Source organism: Dendrobates tinctorius, unplaced genomic scaffold (assembly GCF_039654945.1).
Source record: "Dendrobates tinctorius isolate UK_male_01 unplaced genomic scaffold, ASM3965494v1 ptg000005l, whole genome shotgun sequence".
Lineage (NCBI taxonomy): Eukaryota > Metazoa > Chordata > Amphibia > Anura > Dendrobatidae > Dendrobates > Dendrobates tinctorius.
The window spans coordinates 35630006-35655775 of NW_027361673.1; the positions used below are offsets into that span (position 1 = coordinate 35630006).

At 46.1% G+C, this 25770-nt stretch overlaps 1 protein-coding gene across 3 annotated transcripts in view; it reads left to right on the top strand.

Annotated features, from left to right (window-relative positions):
• Positions 1-25770, top strand: part of ACP3 (acid phosphatase 3) — a 196554-nt gene that overhangs the window by 53556 nt on the left and 117228 nt on the right. For 2 of the 3 annotated variants that reach the window (XM_073569462.1, XM_073569464.1), the window contains exon 3: positions 9918-10004. The exons of the other annotated variant lie outside the window; for it this stretch is intronic. In XM_073569462.1, coding sequence (XP_073425563.1) covers positions 9918-10004 — 87 coding nt within the window. The remainder of the gene's footprint in view (positions 1-9917; positions 10005-25770) is intronic. 3 annotated transcript variants of the gene reach the window in all.

The window sequence follows — 25770 nt, forward strand, 5'->3', positions numbered from 1 at the left end:
CAAGTAAATCATAATCTTTATTTCGGACTTTTGGAGCAAGAGCTTGAAGCTCATGGATCCAAACGGCCCCCCTACATTTAAGATGGTGTATACCAGTGGTCCCCAACCTTTTTTACATAGAGAGCCACATCCAGCTCCCTCCTTCCTCACAGTAGTGGCAACCAGAGCCCCCATTACGGGTATAATGATAACCAAAGCTTTTCCACAGAAATCACCCCAAAGCAGTATACCTAGTTCCAGTGATCCCCACAATACCCCCATTCAGTATTCTACCATCCAGCACTCTCAACACACTGTCACATCCAGCTTCAGGCAACTCCACTGACATGTAGTATCATCCTGTCTCCAGTGTACCATACTTCAAAACCTTTATGACCAGTATACATGTATATGCATCCAGATCTGCACTTCTGTGCAGGGCTACCGACACAATTCACCATTTTGAGATGTGCTCCTCATACCTGTTTACTAGACCTGGGGCTAATGCACCAAGCTGGCAGACAGCCACAATTCATGGGACTGCGAGCCACATGTGTCTCCCGAGCTACAGGTTGGGGACTGGGGACCCCTCGCGTATAAGGTCACCACTTCTCTCAAGGACGTGCTCAATAACTTTAAATTTTAGTTGTAAGACATTGTGGCTTACTGTGACAAAATTATGAGGTACACAATAGGAGGGTATTTTTTGCATCTTATAGTTAACTTATATTTTGATATCCTGTCTTTAATGGGCTGAGTGGTATCTCTTATATATAGGAGGCCACACTGACATTTAATCGGTCAGACACATTACATAGGATGTGCCACAGGTGGTGAAGTCGCTAATGGGATATCTTTTGCCAGTATAGGGGTGGTGGATATAGTTCCCCTTTAGTACATTGTTACACTTGTGGCACAGTAAGCATGGAAAAGTGACAATTTTTGGAGTCTGTATGTAACAGTGTTTGCTGGGTATGCATATAGTGCCAAAATCCACAAGTACCAGGCTGTCTCTTAAGTTAAGGGCATGTTTGAAACATAGGAGAAAAGGTGATTGGAGTTTTGTTATCTGTGGATATGCTAATTGTAAAAAGTTCCAATGTTTTCCAGTAGATCTATGTATAATGTAAGCAAATGGATGGTAGGTATGAACAAATGGAATTCTGTTTGTGATTGGAGGGCATAGTGATGGACCAGATGCGATTGCTTGCTGTAACATTTGTGAAGGGTAACCCCGTTCTATAAATTTAGAGTGCACTTCCCCTAGTCGTTGTTCACATAGATCTGGGTTTTTTACAATGCGCTTGGCTCCTGTGAATTGTGATTTTGGAATACATTTAATCATAGCTGACGGATGTAGACTAGAAAAATGTAAAAAAAAAAATTACGATCTGTTGGTTTGGTGTAAGTGTCAATCGATAACTGTCCCTGTGTATCCTTAAGAAACATGGTGTCTAAATAACTGTTCTGATGTTTGTTAAAAGTCATGGTAAATCAAAGTTCGGGCCAAGACAAGTTTATGACACTGAAATATTAATTGTGGGTATACAATGAGTTCCCAAATGCAAAAAATGTTAGCAGTAAAGTGTTTCCATATAATGGAATGTTCCTGAAAAAGTGCATTGGAATATACCACCTGTTCTTCAAATGATGACATATAGCACTTGGCATATGGGGGAAGGGGCACGGCCATACCTTAAATTTGAAGAAAGAAAGAATCCTGGAAAAGGGAATAGTTTTTAGTGAGAATAACTGAGCAATTCCAAACAGAATTCAGGGATCCTTGGGTTGATCTGTGACTGTATTAGCTGATCCTGTACCACACTAATTCCTTTAGTATGAGTAATGGATGCATATAAGTTAACATCCACTGTTACTAGAAAGGCATCAGAGGGAATAGGTTGCAGATCAAAAATATTTTTGAGAAATGTTCCTGTATCCAGGAGAAAAGAAGCGGTATTCATAATAATGGGAGTGAGTATTGTTACTACAAAAACGGACAGGGGCGAAAACAGAGAGTCTGTGGATGCAACAATGGGGTCAACCTGGGGGAAGTTCTAGGGCTTTATGGATCTTGTGGAAAATATAAAATTATGGAGTAATGGGACGTTTATTCGTTAGGAATTCATGAGTTTTAGTATCAATAACTCCAATAACTGTATATTTCTCCAAGAAAGTGGAGACTACCTTACCTTATATGCAAGTTTGGTGTACAATAAATTGTCATTGAGTTGTCTCTGTACCGTCTTTATCGGTTGGTTTAATAATGACATTTTTAACATCCTTCAGAGATCTAAGGGTCTGGCAATTTAAAGGAGAGAGATTACACTTATATTGAAGTTTACCCTTATTCATATTGGAATGGAGATCCTGAAAAGTTTTATCGAAGCCTATAAAAGGCCTATAAAAGTCTCTAGGGCATGTCTTCACTGTGGTAGGCAGTAGGTACTTTTGGATTGTAATCCTAAACTCGTAGTAATAAGGGGTTCACAAGTAGTGACAGAAGGGACAGTTAATAGTGTTTCTGAAAAATGGGCTTTAAGTCTTATGTATGATATAACTTTAATAATTCCATATCCAATGTGAAAATTTTATATCTATACATAGGACAAAAAGATAAATCTGTCATGACCCTGGGCAGGATGGTTCTGCTTCCATCCTGGTCAGGTCAGGTTTAACTTTAGTTTGCCTCTTTTTGGTTCTGAGGCGGCTATTTAATGCTGGCAGTTCTTGGGTCTGGTGTCGGTGATACTTCCATATACTCGGCTAGTGGTTGCTGACCCAGGTTACTTCTGTAATTGTTGTGCCTCTGTGCTTGTGTGCCTTGCTGTGTATGATCCGGCTCGTCCTCGGACTCTCGCCTCTCCTGCTCTGTACTGCCCTGTCTCTCCTGGTTATCTGACCCCTTGGCTTGTCTCCGTTTACTCTTTGTCTTATCCCTAGGTACTATGCTCTCGTCTGGCTTGACCCTTGACTTTCCTTGACCACGTGTACTATCTTTGCCTTGCACTTTGTGCATTCAATTACCTTCACTGCACTCACGCGCGGTGGCTCCGTCCCCTGGCCACGTGACTGCTCAGTGCCAGGTCCTGTGCACTGCTCACTGCTTAGTTTCAGGTCCTTGGGCACAGCATGCCTTGTTCCTGTGTAAGGGAGGCACAGGACTGTAGTCGTGACCTGTGTTTCTGTAGAAGCTGTGTCCAGTCCTTCCCCTACATTAAACAATACTCTTCTCCTCCTGCATCCCCAGATTCAGCTTCACCCGGGCACTTCCAAGGCCATAATGGTCCCTCTTCTAGGCGACCCCTATCAATGGAGACACAGTCCGAGTCAACTTTAACACTTTCTTTACTTAGGATTTTGCACGTTAGATCTACAGTTGGTACATTATAACATTTGCTTGCTTCTTCATCTTTCCCTTGCTTGCTGTCCCTTCTGTGCAGTACACGCCCGGACCAGATCATCTTAGACTGCTTCCCAATTCCTTCCTGGCCTGACCTCATTATAATGACATTTCATTCAGCCTGTTTTGCCCCAGACATGAATTCATCAGTCACTATATTTGGTGGCCCCTGGTAAAGCATCCGGGCCCGTCTGTACCAATCTCGTCGAAGCTCCAACTCCCTTCATCTCCTTAGTCCAGCCAACTTCTGCCCTAAAAGCATTGGCCCAGGCAATAAGACACCACATCTTTCCTTTCCTGTTCTGGCCCACTGCTAAGACACGCAGTGGCCGTGGGTAACGTGGGCAATAACGACTTAACGTTACGTGGCTGCCGAGCTGTCCGGGCCTATAGCCCATGTGGACACTTGGGTGCCCTGGCCCCGTCTAACTAAATTGCTCTTCTGCACTAGCCTTAACTCCCAGCAGCCCCTCCTAAAATTAACCCTCTATGAACATCCTATCAGGCCCCACTAGTATGCCCCCATCTAGTGGCCCGCAACATAATTACATCTACCCGGTCTATGGGGGAACTATGTACTAAGCGTGCCCTCCTCTAATGTCCCAAGAAGGATGCACTAGCTTACCCTAACTATACATAGACAACAGACACATAATATTATACAATACACAATGGTAATATATGTGGCAATACCATTAAAGACTGATAATATATATTTCTATGTAGCAGTGCTGCAGATGTTAATCAGAAACATTATAATACAGCAATATATACATAGTAACATAGGAGGGTCAACTCTGAGGAAGGAAACAAGAAAACATCATATTTCACTTCCTTACATCTGCAATCCCTGTGCTCGTTCACATGACCCCCTGATAGCAGCGCCAGTGACACCATCGGTGTCATTGTAAAAAGATGAGCTGAGACAAAATCGGCTGTTTCCGGTGCCCTCTAAGGCTGGAACTATTGGGACTGTCTCCACTGTTACCAGGGGAGGGTTCTTCTGGGAGGGAAAGACCTTCCCGTTGGACAGCAGGGGGTGTGGGGTATATAAGGAGGACTTAGCGTGGGAACGGGTCAGACTTGGTGGGAAATCAACTGGAGAAGGTTGACTCCCTCTCCGCTGCTCCGGCTGACAACTCCACGCCACCCATCCCTCAGCGTGCTGACTATAAGATTGACTTTGACGCCATTAAGTTATCGTCTGACCCTGTTCTTTTGGACAGCCCTGTCCTGTCTGTGCTAACAGATAAACTGCCTAGAGACTACCCAAAGGGACGTCCACTGCCACGGTATGTGAGCATGCCCATGGCTCGTGTTCGGTGCCATTACTGAGGAACCCACATAAAGGACTGTTTCCATATTCCAGCACACCCAAGCCAAGCAGGACCGGATACATCCGCACCGTCGGGAGACAGTGCTTCTCGTTTCTCCGTATCAAAGCCAGAGACTTCGTCCACGATTTGCGACGCCGTCAGGAGATTTTCCAGCCTTTCCCCTGCAAGAACTGCAGGCGATAAGTTACCTTGCTTTTGTATATCTTATTCTCAAACATTGTGTTTGTGTGCAATTCCCTCCGCTGTCTTTTAAGCCTTGCCTCCCTGCGTGGAGTATTACTTGTTAATTGCATGTTCAGTAAATCCTGTTATCCCCTCTTCACTGCATCCAATGAACCTCTCTCATTTACACCATCACAAAATCCAGTTGTAATACAGATAGCTTAGCAATTCCTAGGGAGCGACAAGAGATATTTATGACCAATGATGGTGTACCTGTCACACGAATTGAGTCTGTGTTTTCTCTTATATTGTCCACCTTGACGGGTCCTCTTCAAGTGGGCTGACATTTGCATTGGCCTGAAAACGAGAAGAGTTTGTAAGTGAACCTCTGCTGTCTGTTTCGGTATCCGAAGTAGGTGTTTCAGATGATGATCTGTTGAATCTGGGATAGTTTCTTCTGGGTATATATCTGTCCTGTCATTTATACATCTTGTATCTCTCCTCCTCTGAGTGGAGGAGGATGAGGAAAAAATCAATATGCTAAATGACTTTTTTTCAACAGTGTTTACACAAGAAAATCCCATGACGGATAACATGATCAGGGATAAAAATTCTCCATTAAATGTCACCTGCTTAACCCAGCAGGAAGTACGGCGGCGTCTAAAAATCACTAAAATTGACAAATCCCCGGGCCCGGATAGGATACACCCCCGAGTACTGCAGGAATTAAGCACAGTCATAGATAGACCATTATTTTTAATCTTTAAAGATTCCATAATAACAGGGTCTGTACCACAGGACTGGCGTATAGCAAATGTGGTGCCAATATTCAAAAAGGGGACAAAAACTGAACTTGGAAATTATAGGCCAGTGAGTTTAACCTCAACTGTGGGTAAAATCCTGGAGGGTTTTCTAAGAGATACTATACTGGAGTATCTGGAGAAGAATAAACTTATGACCCAATATCAACATGGGTTTACAAGGGACCGTTCCTGTCAGACTAATCTGATAAGCTTTTATGAAGAGGTAAGTTCCGGACTGGACCAAGGGAATGCAGTGGACGTGGTGTATATGGACTTTTCAAAAGCTTTTGATACGGTACCACACAAAAGGTTGATACATAAAATGAGAACAATGGGGATAGGGGAAAATATGTGTAGGTGGGTTAAGAGCTGGCTCAGGGATAGGAAACAAAGGGTGGTTATTAATGGAGCACACTCGGACTGGGTCACGGTTAGCAGTGGGGTACCACAGGGGTCAGTTTTGGGCCCGCTTCTTTTTAACATATTTATTAATGACCTTGTAAGGGGCATAGAGTAGAATTTCAATATTTGCAGATGACACTAAACTCTGCAGGGTAATCAATTCAGAGGAGGACAATTTTACATTACAGGAGGATTTATGTAAACTAGAAGCTTGGGCTGATAAATGGCAAATGAGCTTTAATGGGGATAAATGTAAGGTCATGCACTTGGGTAGAACGAACAAGATGTATAATTATGTGCTTAATTGTAAAACACTGGGCAAAACTGTCACTGAAAAAGACCTGGGTGTATGGGTGGACGACAAACTCACATTTAGTGGCCAGTGTCAGGCAGCTGCTGCAAAGGCAAATAAAATAATGGGATGCATTAAAAGAGGCATAGATGCTCATGAGGAGAACATAATTTTTCCTCTATATAAGTCACTAGTGCGACCACACTTAGAATACTGTGTACAGTTCTGGTCTCTGGTGTATAAGAAAGACATAGCTGAACTGGAGCGGGTGCAGAGAAGAGCGACCAAGGTTATTAGGGAACTGGGGGGTCTGCAATACCAAGACAGGTTATTACACTTGGGGTTATTTAGTTTGGAGAATCGAAGGCTTAGGGGTGATCTTATTACAATGTATAAATATATGAGGGGACAATACCAAGACCTATCTAATGATCTTTTTACTCTTAGACCTGTGACTGGGACAAGGGGGCATCCACTATGTCTGGAGGAAAGAAGGTTTAAGCATACTAACAGACGCGGATTCTTTACTGTAAGAGCAGTGAGACTATGGAACTCTCTGCCATATGATGTTGTAATGAGTGATTCCCTACTAAAATTTAAGAAGGGACTGGATGCCTTTCTTGAAAAGTATAATATTACAGGGTATATACACTAGTTTCCTTAGTGTTGCGTTGATCCAGGGAGCAAGTCTGATTGCCGTATGTGGAGTCGGGAAGGAATTTTGTTCCCCAATGTGAAGCTTACTGTTTGTCACATGGGGTTTTTTTGCCTTCCTCTGGATCAACATGTTAGGGCAAGTTAGGATAGGATGGGTTGAACTAGATGGACTTAAAGTCTCCCTTCAACCTTAATTACTATGTTACTATGTTAAAAATGTGATCCTTTTTCTATTTTCAGTGTCCCAATGATGCTGATCAATAACAGTCTTGATCTTGTTTTTAAGAGTATTCAATTCCTCCGTAGAGCCAGTGCAAGATAACTGTGTCCTCTCTCCTTGTTGTAATTGGTATATGTAAGTGGTCTGCTGTTAAGGCCCCTTTACATTTAGCGATGCACCAGCGATCCGACCAGCGATATGACCCGGTCAGGATCGCTGGTGCATCGCTAAATGATCGCTAGTGAGCTTTCACACAGAAAGATCTCACAGCGATGCAGCAGCGATGCAGCACACGATACTTACCTTTCACACTCAGCGATCCAGACGTACTCCCGCCCGCCTCCACGCGTCGCTCGTCGTCACAGCAGGAAGCCCCAGCAGGAAGCTGATGACGAGAAATGGAGCCGGACATTCGCGTGCGATCAGCGATGGACAGCGGGGGAGCCGGTCGGAGGTAAGTATCACACATAGCGATATCGCTAGCGATATCGCTATAACGTCACAAAATCGGTGACGTTATAGCGATATCGCTAGCGATATCGCTATGTGTAAAACCCCCTTTAGTCATCAAATCAAGAGCATTTGTTTAGTATCTGTTCAAATTTCTCTCCTTCCTCCTCTCCCTTGATCCGTGCAGTCTGGTAGGTTAGCCGTATTTGTGCATTGTAGCTATAAATTTAAGATATATTGATTTGACTGTAGATTTTCCTATACATTGAGAAATGATCACATTATATGACAAATTTTGTTTACATTTATCTAAATGCTTTTGATTGACCTTGGGTAGATGTCAGCTGACCCCCTATGAATGGGTAGCTGGGACAGCTCCCAGGAACATACAGTAGATGCAGGCAGGTGCTGTAAGAACACAGGAACCATGGATGCAGATGGGAGCGGCTGATGTACAGATGAGCACTGGCAAGTGCAGGCTGGACCAGCTGACGTGGACAGGCAGGTGGGCATGGCTGATAGACAGAGCACTGGGGACCTGAGAACTAACAAGAGTGTTTAGGAATAAACTTACAACGTTGCACAGGCACCTCCCTTAAGATTGACGTGCCTTAAATAATGATTGTCTTCCAGCCATTGGCTGGGACACTTTAGGACGGCGCACTGTCCCTTTAAGAAGACGGGACCACGCGCTCACCATAAACACAATGCCTGGAGATGGGCGGACAGTGCGTGCACCCCAGGCATCAGCAGCCGAAGTAGGAAGTGAGGTAAGGGAAACGCGTGAGTAAGTCAACATCTCTGCCGGGAAATTGGAGCAGCGGGCAGAGATGCCCGCGCTACATGAAGCAATTACTATTGATATAAAATAATTTTAAATAATATATTAATATTGCACAAAACTAATTTCAGTCTATTGGTACGGCCTCTACAACAGTCATGGTCTCATGTGGTCACTCAGGAAAATGAATCGCCCACCCTTGCATTATAGAATTAATAAAGATAGGGTACCAAGCACTGCTGTTGTAGAACCAGGGTCAGAAGTATTGTATAGCTCATCATTTACATTTATTTTGCAAGGTAAAAAAAGCACAAAAAACATTTACCATCATCTTCAAAAAGGTGACTTTTCATGTAAATCACTCCATGTATCAGCATGCACAGAGGCTTTTAACATGTTTATCTTTCTTTAATGGTCTTTGCAGTTCATCTATACTAAATTGTAGCCTATATCAGGCCTCAATTTGCTACCCGCAATGTTCTCTTGCAAGGCAAAGCCACACTGTAGTACCCCTTGATGGATGCAAACTCATATTTTCTAAAATATTTCTAAATTGATTATTAAACTGTACTAAATTTTTAATTGTGGTGTTAAAATACAACGGTGCCCCTGGTGCTATATCCGGTCACAATAGGTTTTAATATGCAGCTGCAGAGAATTGTGCTACCTACCTGTGCTCATGACAACAATTAAAAACATGAAAAAATAAATAAATCTCAGAGCTCGCTAGTATAAAATAATTATAAATTCTATATTACAAGAAGCTCTAAGAAGGAGAATCAGCACAAATGCGAGCAACTTGGATCATAGATGGTCTTGAGGTGGTCTTACAGCTTAATACTGGAGGTGATCCAAGCTTGTCATACTTGCCAATCTTCCTTATAAACACTTCTTATAAATCAAATCTATTGTATTATTATTATTATTATTATTATTATTATTTATTTATTGTTATAGCGCCATTTATTCCATGGCGCTTTACATGTGAGGTGGGGTATACATAAAAACAAGTACAATAATCTTAAACAATACAAGTCATAACTGGTACAGGAGGAGAGAGGACCCTGCCCGCGAGGGCTCACAATCTTCAAGGGATGGGTGATAATACAGTAGGCGAGGGTAGAGCTGGTCGTGCAGCGGTTTGGTCGATCGGTGGTTACTGCAGGTTATAGGCTTGTATAATAATAAATAAGCACAAAGAGTTATTTATTTATATAACATTGTATTCATGTCATTCATCCATAATGAGACCATGAGAATGGGATCTAGAAACAACTGCAGTCCGAAAAAGTAGATACTATTAAAATGTGAAGTTGACATTTCCCATACCTTTTGTTTTTCCCACGCTCTTCAAACATCATCTAAATAACAATGGTAGAACGATGAATCCAGCCGACTTCTTCATCAATATTTGTCTCTCTCAATTAACAGTTTGGTATAGAGCAACATTATGAGCTGGGGAAGTATCTGAGGAAGAGATATTCAGGATTTCTGAATGAAACATACAGCAGTAATGAGGTAAATATAGCCGCGCTTCCCAAAATGATCATGTGCTTTTAGATACAGGAAAGATGTATATCTTTGTACCGTGTTAGCCAGTAGATAGAAAAATATTCAGGATTGAGAGTCCTCAGTAGTTGATACCTTTTAATGGCTAACTGAAAAGATGGTAATACATTGCAAGCTTTCGAGACTACTCAGGTCTCTTCATCAGGCTAGACTAATACAAAATCTGAAGTCACATATTTATGCACAATACAGCCTAGAAAAAATGCAATAGATAAGACAAGTGACGTGAAGCAGAACTATCAATATGGGAGAGGGAGAAACATAAATATAAACATTGGACCAGTTCATAGATAAGGAGTCTGGATGTTTTATGGTCCTCTGATTGGGGTCTAGTTCTGTTTTGCCCCGCAAGGTTTTAAAAGGAAATTCCTTAATTGATGTAAAAAGACATAAATCCATGCGACACATTCATTCCAGCACTGAGAGTGTCAAATTTGTCATAAAGAGTACAAATTTATGACGAACTTTGACACTCTCAGTGCTGGAATGAATGTGTCGCATGGATTTATGTCTTTTTACATCAATTAAGGAATTTCCTTTTAAAACCTTGCGGGGCAACACAGAACTAGACCCCAATCAGAGGACCATAAAACATCCAGACTCCTTATCTATGAACTGGTCCAATGTTTATATTTATGTTTCTCCCTCTCCCATATTGATAGTTCTGCTTCACGTCACTTGTCTTATCTATTGCATTTTTTCTAGGCTGTATTGTGCATAAATATGTGACTTCAGATTTTGTATTAGTCTAGCCTGATGAAGAGACCTGAGTAGTCTCGAAAGCTTGCAATGTATTACCATTTTTTCAGTTAGCCATTAAAAGGTATCAACTACTGAGGACTCTCAATCCTGAATATTTTTCCATGTGCTTTTAATGTTTTTGGTGAATTAAACTAAATAGAGTGCAAAAATAAACTTTAGGCTGGTTTCACATTCGCGCTTTTTAAGCGCACGCACGGCCGGGGGTAGCTCCGCCCCCGAGCCGGCTCTCTGCCCGGCGTGCCCGCCCCTTCCTTGTAGCGCCGCCTCCTAGCGCACAGCGGCGCCTGCGATCGGCGCACCCTATCTTTAGCATAGGGTGCACAGATCGTGCGCAGGCCGTGCGCTAGTTGCGCTTTGACCTGCGCTGCGCACTTTTGACGGTGCGCTGTGCGCGCCAAAATCAAACTTTTCGGATTTTGGCGCACACGGCGCACCGTCAAAAGTGCGCAGCGCAGGTCAAAGCGCAACTAGCGCACGGCCTGCGCACGATCTGCGCACCCTATGCTAAAGATAGGGTGCGCCGATCGCAGGCGCCGCTGTGCGCTAGGAGGCGGCTCTACAAGGAAGGGGCGGGCACGCCGGGCAGAGAGCCGGATCGGGGGCGGAGCTACCCCCGGCCGTGCGTGCGCTTAAAAAGCGCGAATGTGAAACCAGCCTAAGTGCACAGAAAGTAAACCTTCTTTGAAAATCATCATTCTTCCACAGAAAATTGGCAAAATGTTTGGATGCATTGAAGTCAGTCCAGCTATCAGCTAATTGTCAGTGGTCCAGCTTAAAGGGGATGTCCAGGTTTGAGGGCACTCTGTATGACAGCAGACTTGTGTGGTGCACATGCTGTCATGAATCTGTGGTACTGCTGGTATGAGCGAGCAGTCACATGACCACCTCTATTCCATTTCCATGCATGCGGTCACATGCCAACTAGATGCTTTCGACTTCCATTGAAAGAAGCTGGATGAGACTAGTCTGCACGTGACCGTATGTATGCAAACTGTATACACGCAGTCCTGTGACTGCTCATTTCAGTAATACTGGGGAATAGTGTATAGAATGACTGCACACTTTACTCTCAAACTTGGTCAACCCCTTTAAGAAAGACTCTTCAATCAATCAACAAAAGCTACAGCTACCATACAAGAATTATAAATGGATTGTAAATTAATTTTATATTGATTACTTATACTTTAAAGGGAATCCATCCCTTGTTTTTTTCATAATGTAGGGGAAGTGACCATGATTCCAGTGATGTGTCACTTACTGGGCTGCTTGCTATCATTTTGATAAAAAAACTGCTTTCTCTGCTGCAGATCTAGCAGTTCTCTGAATGCTGAGCTCTGTATAACCCCACCCACACCACTGATTGGCAGCTTTCTGTCCATGCACAGTGCATGTTGCAAGCCGCCAATCAGTGGTAGGGGAGGGGTTATACAGAGCTCATGAATAAGCTTGACAACCTGGTAGCAGGTTTACTTGTCCTCTAATGATAATCTGCTAATAAAAGTGATTTGTCAAAATTACACTAAGCATCCCTGCAAATGATACATCCCTGGAATCAGGGTCTCTGTCTCTACATTATGCTGCTCTCAGATTAGGTGGCAATAACCTCATGACTGGTTCCCTTTATGAAGCACCTCCATTTTTTATTACTTACTGTGTACTATTACGTACTGTGTACATGTTAGGGTAGTGTAGTGTCAGTGTGTTAATATATTCATTGATTGTCATCTTTCCCGGTTTTCAGCGCCACTCTTCTCGGTCACGTGACGACGGCACTCTACATGTGAGCCAGAATTCACTTTTACAATATAAGTCTAAGTTTGGGCACTCCATAGACTTACATTGTAATATCCACTTCCGGCTCACACTCAAAGACCAGGGTAAGCTGACGTCAGCTGACACACTTACACTACATTAACATTTACACAGATTTAGGGAATCAAAAAAATAATGGGAGTGCTTCTCTAAGATAGGTCATTGTTATAAGTTTGCCATAGACCAGCACACTGAACACCCAACGACCAGCTATCATTACCTTAGACGGCAAAGGTGTATAAATCAGAATGCCACAGCTCTGTGGCATTCTGTTTAGTGGCCTTTGCCGGCTACTGCAGACCATCTGCTATTCTTTTTAATAGGAGCTCATCTCCTATAATCAACAATAACCACTAAACAGTTGGTCAATGGGGGTGTTGGGAGTCAGATAGGCCATCATTATAATAGAGCATAATATGAGGTGTAACCTGACATTTCACGTCCTGGCAGACCATCTTGTGTTCAGGAACATGGATTTTAGTTGTTTTTTTCAAGAGTCAAACTGTGATTGATGAGTTTATGAGGCAGGTAGAGGAGGAGTGGATCATAAGCATATCTACCTGAATATGAAATCAACATTTTCTGAGAAAATTTATCTTAATACTTTTCAATGTAATTCCCCTTGACTTCAATCCACTTATTACATTTCGCCTCCAGTGATGGAATGCCCTCAGGATAGAAGGAGGCTTCTTGCTGCTGCAAAAACTTTGTTACTGATTTTTTTTACTGCATTGTCATCAGGAAATTGTTGAAAGCGCAGAAATGTTTCATTTTCTGAAATAGAAAGTAATCACTGTGAGCCAGGTCTGGACAGTAGGATAGTTAAAGAGGTTATCCACTAGTTTTACATTGATGTCCTATCCTTAGGAAAGATGATCAATGTCTGATCGCCTGAGATCTGACACCCCCCCCGATCAGCTGTTAATGATGTCGTCAGCGACGGCTGGAAGTACTCACTGGCCGAGCTGCTCCATATTCTGGTAGTGGCTGGCGCTTGGTATTGCATTGTATTGATACTCCAAAACCAACTTCTCCACCATTACAGAAGATCGACACTCCACTCTACTCTCAAGATCACATCTCACCACCTGTGCACTTGACCCGATCCCATCCCACTTCATCCTTAACCTCACCACAGTCTTCATCCAAACCCTAACCCATCTCTTCAACCTATCACTAATAACTGCTGTTTTCCCCTCAAGCTTTAAACATGCCTCAATCACACCTATCCTCAAAGAGCCCTCTCTTGACCCTTCCTCTGTATCTAGCTATCGCCCGATATCATTTCTCCCCTATGCCTTAAAACTACTGGAACAACACATCTATCTTGAATTGTCCTCCCACCTCCCTTCTTGCTCCCTCTTCGACCGCTTATAATCTGGCTTCCGGCCGCATCACTCCACTGAAACTGCCCTAACTAAGGTCACCAATGACTTATTAACCGCAAGGCCAAGCGACACTACTCTATCCTCCTCCTCCTGGACTTGTCTTCTGCCTTTGACACAGTGGACTTTTCCCTATTACTACAGACCCTCCAGGGGCGGACACAGACTGTAGTGGGCCCCTGTGCAAGAAATTTTTCGCCCCCGCCCTTCATAGGGCAACAAAGTTATTTGTTGTTATCTAATATTGAGGCTATGCAGGGCTGGATATAGTATCTGTAGGGTGCTGCTGGGCTGTATTATTTGCCAGTTGCAGCCTCCAAATTATATATATAGACAACACAGCCTCCAAATAACATATATAACCCACTAGCCCAGCATTGCTTCTAGTTGTTAATATATACAGCCCAGCACAGCCTCCAAATAAAATATGGTATACAGCCCAGCATAGCCTTCAGTTAATATATACAGCCCAGCACAGCATGTAAATAACATATACAGCCCAGCATAGCCTCCAGTTAATATATACAGTCCAGCAACAGCCTTCAGGTAATATATACAGCCCAGCACAGCCTCCAGTTAATATATACAGTCAAGCACAGCCTTCAGGTAATATATGCAGCCCACCACAGCCTACAGGTGATATATACAGCCCAGCATAGCCTCCACTCCAGGTAATATATACAGCCCAGCACAGCCTCCAGTTACTAAATACAGCCCAGCACAGCCTTCAGGTAATATATACAGCCCACCACAGCCTCCAGGTAATATATACAGCCCAGCATAGCCTCTAAATAACATATATAGCCCAAAACAGCCTTCAGGTTATATATATAGGCACCCCCGTTTCCCTTTGTTTCATAATGCTCTCCCCCATATGCGGTCTACTTTTGGCATAGTGCTTCTCACCCTATGTGGCCCCCCAGTTTATGCTGCATCTCCCCATATGCCCCCCAGTTTATGCTGCTTCTCCCCCTATGTGGGCCGCCCGATTCATATTTCTTCTCCTCCCATGAGCAGCCCCATTCACAAGCAGCCAAGCATCTCCCCCAGGGCCCCCCCCATTCATGAGCAGCCATGCTTCTCCCCAGGGCCCCCCATTCATGAGCAGCCAAGGCCATGCTTCTCCCCAGGCCAGGAGCCCCCCCAATTCATGAGCAGCCAGGCTATGCTTCAAGTTCTCCCCAGGCAAGGGGCCCCCTATTCATGAGCAGTCAGGCCATGATTCTCCCCAGGCCAGAGGCCCCCCATTCATGAGCAGCCAGGCCATGCTACAAGTTCTCCCCAGGCCAGGGGCCCCCACATTCATGAGCAGCCAGGCCATGCTTCCCTTCTCCCCAGGCCAGGGGCCCCCCTGTTATGATTGGGTCACCGAGGAGGAAAACAAAACCAAGCTAAGTCACAGAAAACCAGAGAGGTTGGTAACTACGCAGATTGCAGACCTCTGATCCTAACCACACAAGTAACAGCAGCTGTGGAGCTTACCAATCTAATAAGGGACAAAAAGCAAACTGGCACATACAGTAACATAAGAGTGGAAATTCAGCACAGCCCCAGCCGGGGCTGGCTGACCACACAAAAAACTGAATAGACCAAAACAAATCAAATGTGAACAATAGCAGAGACAGCTTGGCATGAGATGGCAGGAACTGAGCTGGAAACTAAGACCTCAGGAGGCAGCAAAAAATCACCAGCATGGGAATAGGGAGTCAGCTGTCTTAAATCCAGTCTGAGACTCCAGATGTCCACTCCTCATCCTCATTATCAGGTGGCAGGTCTCTATTAATTAGATCAGCTTCATTACCTCCTGCCACCACCAGAGGGAGCCCAGAAAGAGAACTCACAACTCCTCTGTCAGCACAAATAGTTCCCTCACCAGAAACCAGAGGCAGACCAGAAAATGAGTTCACAACACCCTCCATTCATGAGCAGCCAGGCCATGCTTCAGTTCTCCCCCAGGACGGAGCCCCCAAGAATCATGCCTACCATGCTTCAGTTCTCCCCCAGGAGCCCCCCAAAATCATGCCTGCCTCGGTCCCAGTCTCTCAGTCCTGCTCAGCTCTGGTACTCTTACCTGGAGCATGCAGGGCAGGCCAGACCAAGTGGATCCATCCACTGTCCGCACTTTCCTGAGCTGCAGCATTTATTTATGGGGCACGGCACACAGTGACTTCACAGACACACACTGACACTGCGGCTGCAGCCACCGGCTGGCTGACGCCACACGCACAGTAAGTGACAGTCAGTCTGTCTCCTCCTCTCCTCCCCCACAGTGGCAGCACAGCACTGACGCTGATCTCACCTCAGGGCTAGCTCCTCTGAACCGGCACTCGCACTCTCAGGACACGCTCCCGTGCGCCTCCCACAGCGCTGCTCTCCTCCTTGCGCCTCGGCTCCACGGCGCTCCACATGGTAAATTTGAATAGGTAAATAAGCATACCTCCCAACTTTTGAAGAAGGGAAAGAGGGACAAAGGCAGCGGTGCAAGTTTTAGGCCATGCCCCGACCACACCCATTTCACAACTAGTCACACCCATGTCCACGCCCAGCCACACCCAAAGTGAGAAAGAAAGAAAAACAAAGAGAAAGAACAGAGAGAAGAACATAGAGAGAAAGAAGAAAGAACAGAAAGAAAGAGAAAGAAAGCAAGAACACAGAGAGAGAAAAAGTGGGGACAGAAAAAAAGAACAGAGAGAGAGAAAGAACAGAGAAAAATAAAGAGGGGAAATTGTTATGAATGAGTCACCGGAGGAGGAAAAAACAAAAATGCAAGCTAAGTCCAGAAAACCGGAGAGGTTGGTAGCTAGCGGATTGCAGACCCCTGAAACTATTCACAACAACTAACAGTAGCCGTGGAGCGTTCCTACGGTGTTCCTAGACGCCTCGTTACAGCCGGAGAACTACATAAGCCTAAAGAAAGAAAGGGGAAATCTAAACTGCCCCAGAGCAGACCCGAAAGCAATAGACAGCCCCCAACATGTATTGTCGGTGAAAACAGATGAAAACACAAGCAGACAGAAAGACAGGCAGAGCAAACGATGGGGCCCAACTAACTAGATAGGACAGGACAGAAAAGATGCTGGCTGCAATCCGCAAAAACCCTACCAAAAATGTTCTAACACGTCTGATAGGAAAAACGGCCCTGAAGTCACTAGACTTCAAAATCCCTATATCAGCACTCCGATATATTCTGAAGACAGAGCAAAAGAGATTAAACCGATCAGGGACAAAAAAGGAAATTCAGCAAAGCCCCAGCCAGGGCAGCTGAACACAAAACTAAGCAAATCAGACAAAATCTCATGGAAATATAACAGAGCAAAACTTAGCTTTAGAAGACAGGAACTGAACTGGAGAGCAGAGCTCAGAGCAGAGAAATCACCAGCAACCCTACAGGGCGTCGGCTGCCTTATATCCACTCAGAGATTCCTGATGTCCAATCGCAATCCACCTGTTCAGGTGACATGTCTCTCCCATCCAAATCAGTTTCACCACCTCCTTTCACCAGCAGAGGGAGTTCATCGGACATCAAAGGTGAACGAGAAAATGAGCTCAGAACAGGAAATAAAGAAAGAACAGAGCAAAAGAAAGAAAGCAAGAACACAGAGAGAAAGAAAGTGGGGACAGAAAAAAAGAACAGAGAGAGAGAAAGAAAGAGGGGAAAGAAAGAACAGAGAGAGAAAGAAAGAGGGGACAGAAAAAAAGAACAGAGGGAGAGCGAAAGAAAGAGGGGAAAGAATAGAAAGAGAGAAAAAGAAAGAAAGAGAAAAAAAGAAAGAAAGAGGGGAAGAAAGAACAGAGAGAGAAAGAAAGAACAGAGAGAGAGAAAGGGAAAAAAAAGAAAGATAGAACAGAGAGAAAGAACAGAGAATGAGAAAGAAACAGAGAAAGAAAGAAACCGAGAGGGAGAAAGATAGAAAGATTCTATAAAGATACTATAGCAGCCCGGCTCCCATTGTTATGCCCACCTGAGCCTCCCGGTGCAGGACATATCATGATCCGCTTGTTAGGGCTGGCGGAACACACCAAATTATAAAATAATATTAGGTGCGTTCGCAGCCCAGGGTCCACCGTGCAGAGGTGCTACACTGCTGCTAAGTAATGGAGCGGTGTAAAACAGTCACACGTGGGTTACATCACTCAATGTGAACAGGTGTGAACTCTGTTAATGCACAGAGTCGCACAACCGCTGAACGTAAATGCCGGAGCCTGTTTAGCTCACAGAGCCCGGCCAATAGAGCGCACAGTGTACGGCCACAGAACTCTACCCCAAGGACACAGGGTTAGAGTCCCTCTAGCCCCACTGAGCACGCGGCGTCGCTGCCGCGAGCGCCGCTATAGACGTTGGCTATGAAGTGGAGCATGTGCACTGAGGCGTGCCGAGTTCCTGGTGAGGACTGATGCCTAACTCAACCTCTGTCCTACCTACACCTAAGCCTGGGTGCTAGCAGGCTAAGCTGCACAACACATGCGTACCAAGGGTAGAGGTTTCTTAATCAGTCATTCACCAGAGACATTCATACCTGCATACATCACTCACTCCACAAAGTCTGTAAATACAGTCTTATCCTAGCGCATGGCCGAGCGTCCATTCGAACCTTTTGCAGCCGCGAGTGTCCGGGACCTTCCTGGCTTCTCGGATGGGCCAATCCGAACAGGAGCAGGACCTGACCACGTGACCTTCGATCTCCAATGGGAGATCACTCCATGGGAATGCTCAGTGGCCCGACATGGGGACTTAGTCCCTGGAGAATCTCGCTGCTGAGCAGCATGTATTGTCATAGCTGCGCCAGAGGTGGCAGCAGCAAGCAAACCCACGGAGCTCGTCTGGGCAGAGCGCCTGGACCGACGAGTTTGCTGAGCAACCTCCTCTGCGGCTGGAGAGGAATGGGAGACCGCTGGGAGTAAGTCTTGGGATTCTCGCTGTGCAGAGACAGAAATCTGACACCTAGCATTACCCCCCCTCCTAGGGCCACCTCCCCTCTGAGCCTCGCTGCGCTCAAACTCCACAATGAGAAGAGGAGCATGGATGTTCTCCACTGGCTCCCAGGTCCGAGCCTCTGGACCATGACCCTTCCAATCCACCAAATTAAACTTTTTGCCCAGCATCACCTTGCATCCCACGATGGCATTGATCTCAAACTCGTCCGCAGACAAGTCTGATGTCCCGGCAGATGACTCGTAGAAGCGGGACAAGTGAGCAGGCTTAAGGAGGGACATGTGGAATGTATCAGAGATAGTCAAGTGTGGTGGAAGGGCCAGACGGTAGACCACACAGCTGATCTGCTTGAGGACCTTGAAGGGGCCAATGTAGCGTGGTGCGAACTTAGTGGACGCTACCCGCAGCCTGATGTTTCGGGCAGAGAGCCACACCAAGTCGCCAGGGGCAAAAGCCGAAGCAGGGCGCCAGTGTGCATCAGCGGAGGTCCTCATTCTCTCCTTGGAGGCCCGGATAGCATGCTGCGTGTGATCCCAAATGTCACGTGCCTCCACCGCCCAGTCTGCCACCCTAGAGTCGGTGGACAACACGGGCATGGGCATGGAGATGCGTGGATGCTGGCCATAATTTAAGAGGAATGAGGTCTGACCGGTGGAGTCGGCCACAGCGTTGATGAAGGCGAACTCCGCCCATGGCAGCAAGGGTGCCCAATCCTCCTGCCTGGCCAAGACAAAATGTCGCAGATATGTCACCAGGGTCTGGTTGGCTCTCTCAACCAACCCGTTCGTCTCGGGATGATAGGCCGAGGAGAGATTTAGCTCTATGCTGAGCAGAGAACAGAGCTCTCTCCAGAACCGAGACGCAAACTGAGGACCCCGGTTGCTGACAATCTTATCCGGCATGCCGTGCAGGCGGAAAACATGTTTAATAAACAACGCTGCCAGGCCCCGTGCCGAAGGTAGCCGAGAGAGTGGTACCAGATGCACCATCTTGGAGAAATTATCGGTTACCACCCAAATGACGGTGCTGCCACTGGACTTCGGCAGACCCACCACAAAGTCCATAATGACCATTTTCCAGGGCCTGTCAGCAACCGGCAGAGGATAGAGTAACCCAGCGGGCCGCTGCCGAGAGGGCCGATCCTGGGCGCAAGAGACGCACGCCCGTATATAGTCCCTGACGTCACGGGTCATATGCGGCCACCAGTACGTCCTCGCCAGAAGCTCAGAGGTTCGTTCGGTCCCAAAATGTCCACCCAGCCTGGATGAATGAGCCCAAGAGAGGACCTCCGGTCACAGATGGGCAGGGACAAAAGTCTTGCCAGGAGGTACAGACTCGAGGGCCACCGGAGCCCTGGTCCTCAGGCTCTCAGACGGGACTATCAGCCGAGGCTCCTCCGATGACACCACGGAGCGGGAGAGAGCATTGGCCCGGACGTTCTTCTCCCCGGAGAGAAAATGCAGGGTGAAGTGGAAATGGGAGAAGAACAAGGACCATCTGGCCTGGCGAGAATTCAGCCGCTGGGCTGTTTGTAGATAGACCAAATTCTTGTGGTCGGTGAACACCTGGAAAGGGTGACGAGCCCCCTCTAGGAGGTGTCTCCACTCTGAAAAGGCCAACTTCATTGCTAGCAACTACCGGTCCCCGATGGAATAATTCCTCTCCGCCGGTGTGAAGGTCTTGGAGAAGAAGCATGGGTGCTTCCGACCTTGCGAGTCCTTCTGGAACAGGACCTCTCCAGCACCAACGGAAGAGTCATCCATCTCCAGAATGAAGGGTTTATCCACATCGGGGAGATGTAGAATGGGAGCGCTAGCGAAATGGGATTTAATAGAGGAGAAGGTCTTGGAGACAGGTTCTGACCACAACTTGGGGTTTGCACCCTTGTTGGTGAGGGCTACCAAGGGCGCTACCAAAGTTGAGAAGTGGGGAATGAATTGGCGATAGTAATTTATGAACCCCATAAAGCGCTGCACCGCTTTGAGAGAATGGGGTTCCTGCCAATCCATCACCACCTATAGCTTGGCAGGATCCATGGCCAAACCCTGGGCTGAGATGATATAGACCAAGAAAGGCAAGGACTCCTGTTCAAACACACACTTCTCCAACTTGTAAGAAATAAAGATAGCACATACCAACATGACTAATATATTGGGGTAAAGAGTATAATATAAAATACCAACAAAGAAAGTAATAATAACCCCATAGTATACATGGTATTATGGACTAGGTAAAGACCATTTGTCAATTAAATATAAACAAGGGGGAGCAAGAAAGAAAGACTTCCTGACAACAAATAGGTCAAATTAACATTGCTTTATTTAAGATACAGGGCAAGGAGCTATACCATTAAAAGTATTTTTTGTATAAGTTGAAAACTTGTCATAAACAAAGATACCAAGAAATCCTCACATATCAATAATGCATAACCCAAATGGGAAGGACAAAATGAATGGCCACAGAGATGTAGTCCTCACTAATTAAAGTGTGGAATAGAAACATGGAGCATTCAATGTGGCAAAAACTACCGTCATGAAATCTGGCACAAAGTGATAACACATGAAGAAAATGTGGGGCTAAGACCCAAAAAACAATAATACCGTCAAAGCAGACTGCACAGAATCATGACGCAAAAATGTATAACTGTCCTACATTACCAGATAAGGTGTCCATGCCAATGACAGGTGAAGAGACCGGGTACCCGCCCCGATGCGCGTTTCGGGAGCCTTCGTCAGGGGGCGCTATGACAATGATCTGCAATGCTTTTTATAATGCGGGGACCGGAAGAGCCAATCTGTGTGTAGGACGGAAGTCACTTAGCGCTGCCCGGGTAACCGTGGATCCGCCCCCACGTTCGGCAGATGAGCAGCCGTGACGCCCGGATGACGTGGGGCCCCACGTGACCGGACGCCCATAGCTGCCATGCGCCGACATGGAGGAGGAACCAACAAGTAACACGAAGTAAGTCGGGCATGCGCAGAGCGAGCGTGAAGAAGAAGGCGCCATGTTAGTTAGGGGCAAAATATCCCATATACTTAGTAGATAGCGTAGCCAGTCTGGGAATATAGTAATATAGTAAATAGTGTATTAACAAAAATAATAATAATAACCACCGGAGCAGTATTAGCATATGCAACGAAACAAATCAATACATATTAATAACAAAAACCAAAATATAAGCATATACGAATAAATATATATTAAAGAGTCAAAGACCTCTTGCCGTGAACCCTCTAAATAGTGCAAAACCCCATGTACAAACACGGGATATCCAATATATATTGAGCAAAGAAGGGGTCACAAGAAGAGGTTATTGATATCTATAATAATAAATGCCCTAACCAGCTTCCGGTTGTAACAACTTCCGTCTAGTTGTAACCGGTGACTTCACCACACACACACGCACATGTTAACCCTCAACACACCACACCGCCTCAACACACACTCCTCTCACCTTTCGTGAAGTCCTGCGATATTCAAGAAGGCGTCGCCGCAACAACATGTCGCTGGCGTGGACGACATCGGGATCCAAAAAGATGGCGTCGGCGAAATCTCGCGAGATTACGCCGACGCCATTTTGGATCCCGATGTCGCCCATGCCAGCGACATGTTGTTGCGGCGACGCCATCTTGAATATCGCGGGACTTCACGAAATCTAAGATGGCGTCCCGCAAGAACATGTCGCTGGCGTGGGCGACATCGGGATCCAAAATGGCGTCGGCGTAATCTCGCGAGACTTCGCTGACGCCATCTTTTTGGATCCCGATGTCGTCCATGCCAGCGACATGTTGTTGCGGCGACGCCTTCTTGAATATCGCGGGATTTCACGAAATCCAAGATGGCGTCCCGCAAGAACATGTCGGCGGCCTGGAGAACGTCTGGATCCTGGATCGCGGCGGCGGAGGAAGATGTCGGGGCAGCGACGATGACGGTGTGAGTATGAGAAACGGAGTGAGAGAAAGGAACGTATGTGGAGTGAAAGAGTGAGTGGAGGTGAAAGGTGAGAGGAGTGTGTGTTGAGGCGGTGTGGTGTGTTAAGGGTTAACATGGCAAGAGGTGTTAACGACGTCGGCGAATCGCCATCTTGCATTCGTGAAATTGCGTCATTTACCTCACGCCGACTTGCTGTGCGGACGCTTGGCATTGCCTGTACCACCATAACTACTGCTGCCTTAGTCCTATGCCTGTTTACTGCCGGTGTCTAATTACAGGGCTAATTTGCCTTTACCGCCATAACTACTGCTGCATTGCTCCTCTGCCAGTGTCTAATTACAGGGCCAATTTGCCTCTACCGCCATAACTACTGCTGCCTTGCTCCTCTGCCGGTGTCTAATTACAGGGCTAATTTGCCTCTACCGCCATAACTACTGCTGCATTGCTCCTCTGCCGGTGTCTAATTACAGGGCCAATTTGCCTATACTGCCATAACTACTGCTGCCTTTGTCCTCTGCCAGTGTCTAATTACAGGGCCAATTTGCCTCTACCGCCATAACTACTGCTGCCTTGCTCCTCTGCCGGTGTCTAATTACAGGGCTAATTTGCCTCTACCGCCATAACTACTGCTGCCTTGCTCCTCTGCCGGTGTCTAATTACAGGGCTAATTTGCCTCTACCGCCATAACTACTGCTGCCTTGCTCCTCTGCCGGTGTCTAATTACAGGGCTAATTTGCCTCTACCGCCATAACTACTGCTGCATTGCTCCTCTGCCGGTGTCTAATTACAGGGACAATTTGCCTATACTGCCATAACTACTGCTGCCTTTGTCCTCTGCCAGTGTCTAATTACAGGGCCAATTTGCCTCTACCGCCATAACTACTGCTGCCTTGCTCCTCTGCCGGTGTCTAATTACAGGGCTAATTTGCCTCTACCGCCATAACTACTGCTGCCTTGCTCCTCTGCCGGTGTCTAATTACAGGGCTAATTTGCCTCTACCGCCATAACTACTGCTGCATTGCTCCTCTGCCGGTGTCTAATTACAGGGCCAATTTGCCTATACTGCCATAACTACTGCTGCCTTGCTCCTCTGTCGGTGTCTAATTACAGGGCCAATTTGCCTCTACCGCCATAACTACTGCTGCCTTGCTCCTCTGCCGGTGTCTGATTACAGGGCTAATTTGCCTCTACCGCCATAACTACTGCTGCTTGGCTCCTCTGCCGGTGTCTAATTACAGGGCTAATTTGCCTCTACTGCCATAACTACTGCTGCCTTGCTCCTCTGCCGGTGTCTGATTACAGGGCTAATTTGCCTCTACCGCCATAACTACTGCTGCTTGGCTCCTCTGCCGGTGTCTAATTACAGGGCTAATTTGCCTCTACCGCCATAACTACTGCTGCCTTGCTCCTCTGCCGGTGTCTAATTACAGGGACAATTTGCCTATACCGCCATAACTACTGCTGCCTTGCTCCTCTGCCGGTGTCTAATTACAGGGCTAATTTGCCTCTACCGCCATAACTACTGCTGCCTTGCTCCTCTGCCGGTGTCTAATTACAGGGCCAATTTGCCTCTACCGCCATAACTACTACTGCATTGCTCCTCTGCCGGTGTCTAATTACAGGATCAATTTGCCTCTACCGCCATAACTACTGCTGCCTTGCTCCTCTGCTGGTGTCTAATTACAGGATCAATTTGCCTCTACCGCCATAACTACTGCTGCCTTGCTCCTCTGCCGGTGTCTAATTACAGGATCAATTTGCCTCTACCGCCATAACTACTGCTGCCTTGCTCCTCTGCTGGTGTCTAATTACAGGATCAATTTGCCTCTACCGCCATAACTACTGCTGCCTTGCTCCTCTGCCGGTGTCTAATTACAGGATCAATTTGCCTCTACCGCCATAACTACTGCTGCATTGCTCCTCTGCTGGTGTCTAATTACAGGGCCAATTTGCCAATACCGCCATAACTACTGCTGCCTTGCTCCTCTGCCGGTGTCTAATTACAGGGCCAATTTGCCTCTACCGCCATAAGTACTGCTGCCTTGCTCCTCTGACTATTCACTGCCTGTGTCTAATTACAGGGCCAATTTGCCTCTACCGCCATAACTACTGCTGCATTGCTCCTCTGCCGGTGTCTAATTACAGGGCCAATTTGCCTCTACCGCCATAACTACTGCTGCCTTGCTCCTCTGCCGGTGTCTAACTACAGGGCCAATTTGCCACTACCACTTCATAACTACTGCTGGGCAATTACAGGGTCAATTAGTATCTGTTTACTCTACAATACTCCAGGACGCCTTCTTCACTGCCAGATAACTGCCAAATAGACTCCTTTACCTGTGCCAACATGAGTCATAACAAAAAGTATGCCAATGCCAGTGAAAGGAAAGCAGCTTTAGCACTACGACAAAAACAACGCCGTGCTAATGAGACTCCTGAGGAAAAACACCATCGCCTTGAGAAGATTAAGGCTTATAAACGCCGTCGCCTCACACACGAATCCCCTAACTCTAAATCCATAAGATTGGCTGAAGAAGCCTCTGCACGCCGTCACCGCCGACAACAGACGGCCTCTTCCTCATCATTATTATTAGACTCACAACAGGATGCTTCCACATCAGCATGTGGAACAATTTACTGCTACACTTCATCCCATATGCCGTTCATTGACATAACTAATCAGCAATCTGTTTCTGCCCTATCAATACCACCATTCAATACCGATGCCCAGTATGCCAATGCCAGTGAAAGGAAAGCAGCTTTAGCACTACGACAAAAACAACGCCGTGCTAATGAGACTCCTGAGGAAAAACAGCATCGACTTGACAAGATTAAGGCTTATAAACGCCGTCGTCTCACACACGAATCCCCTAACTCTAAATCTATTACA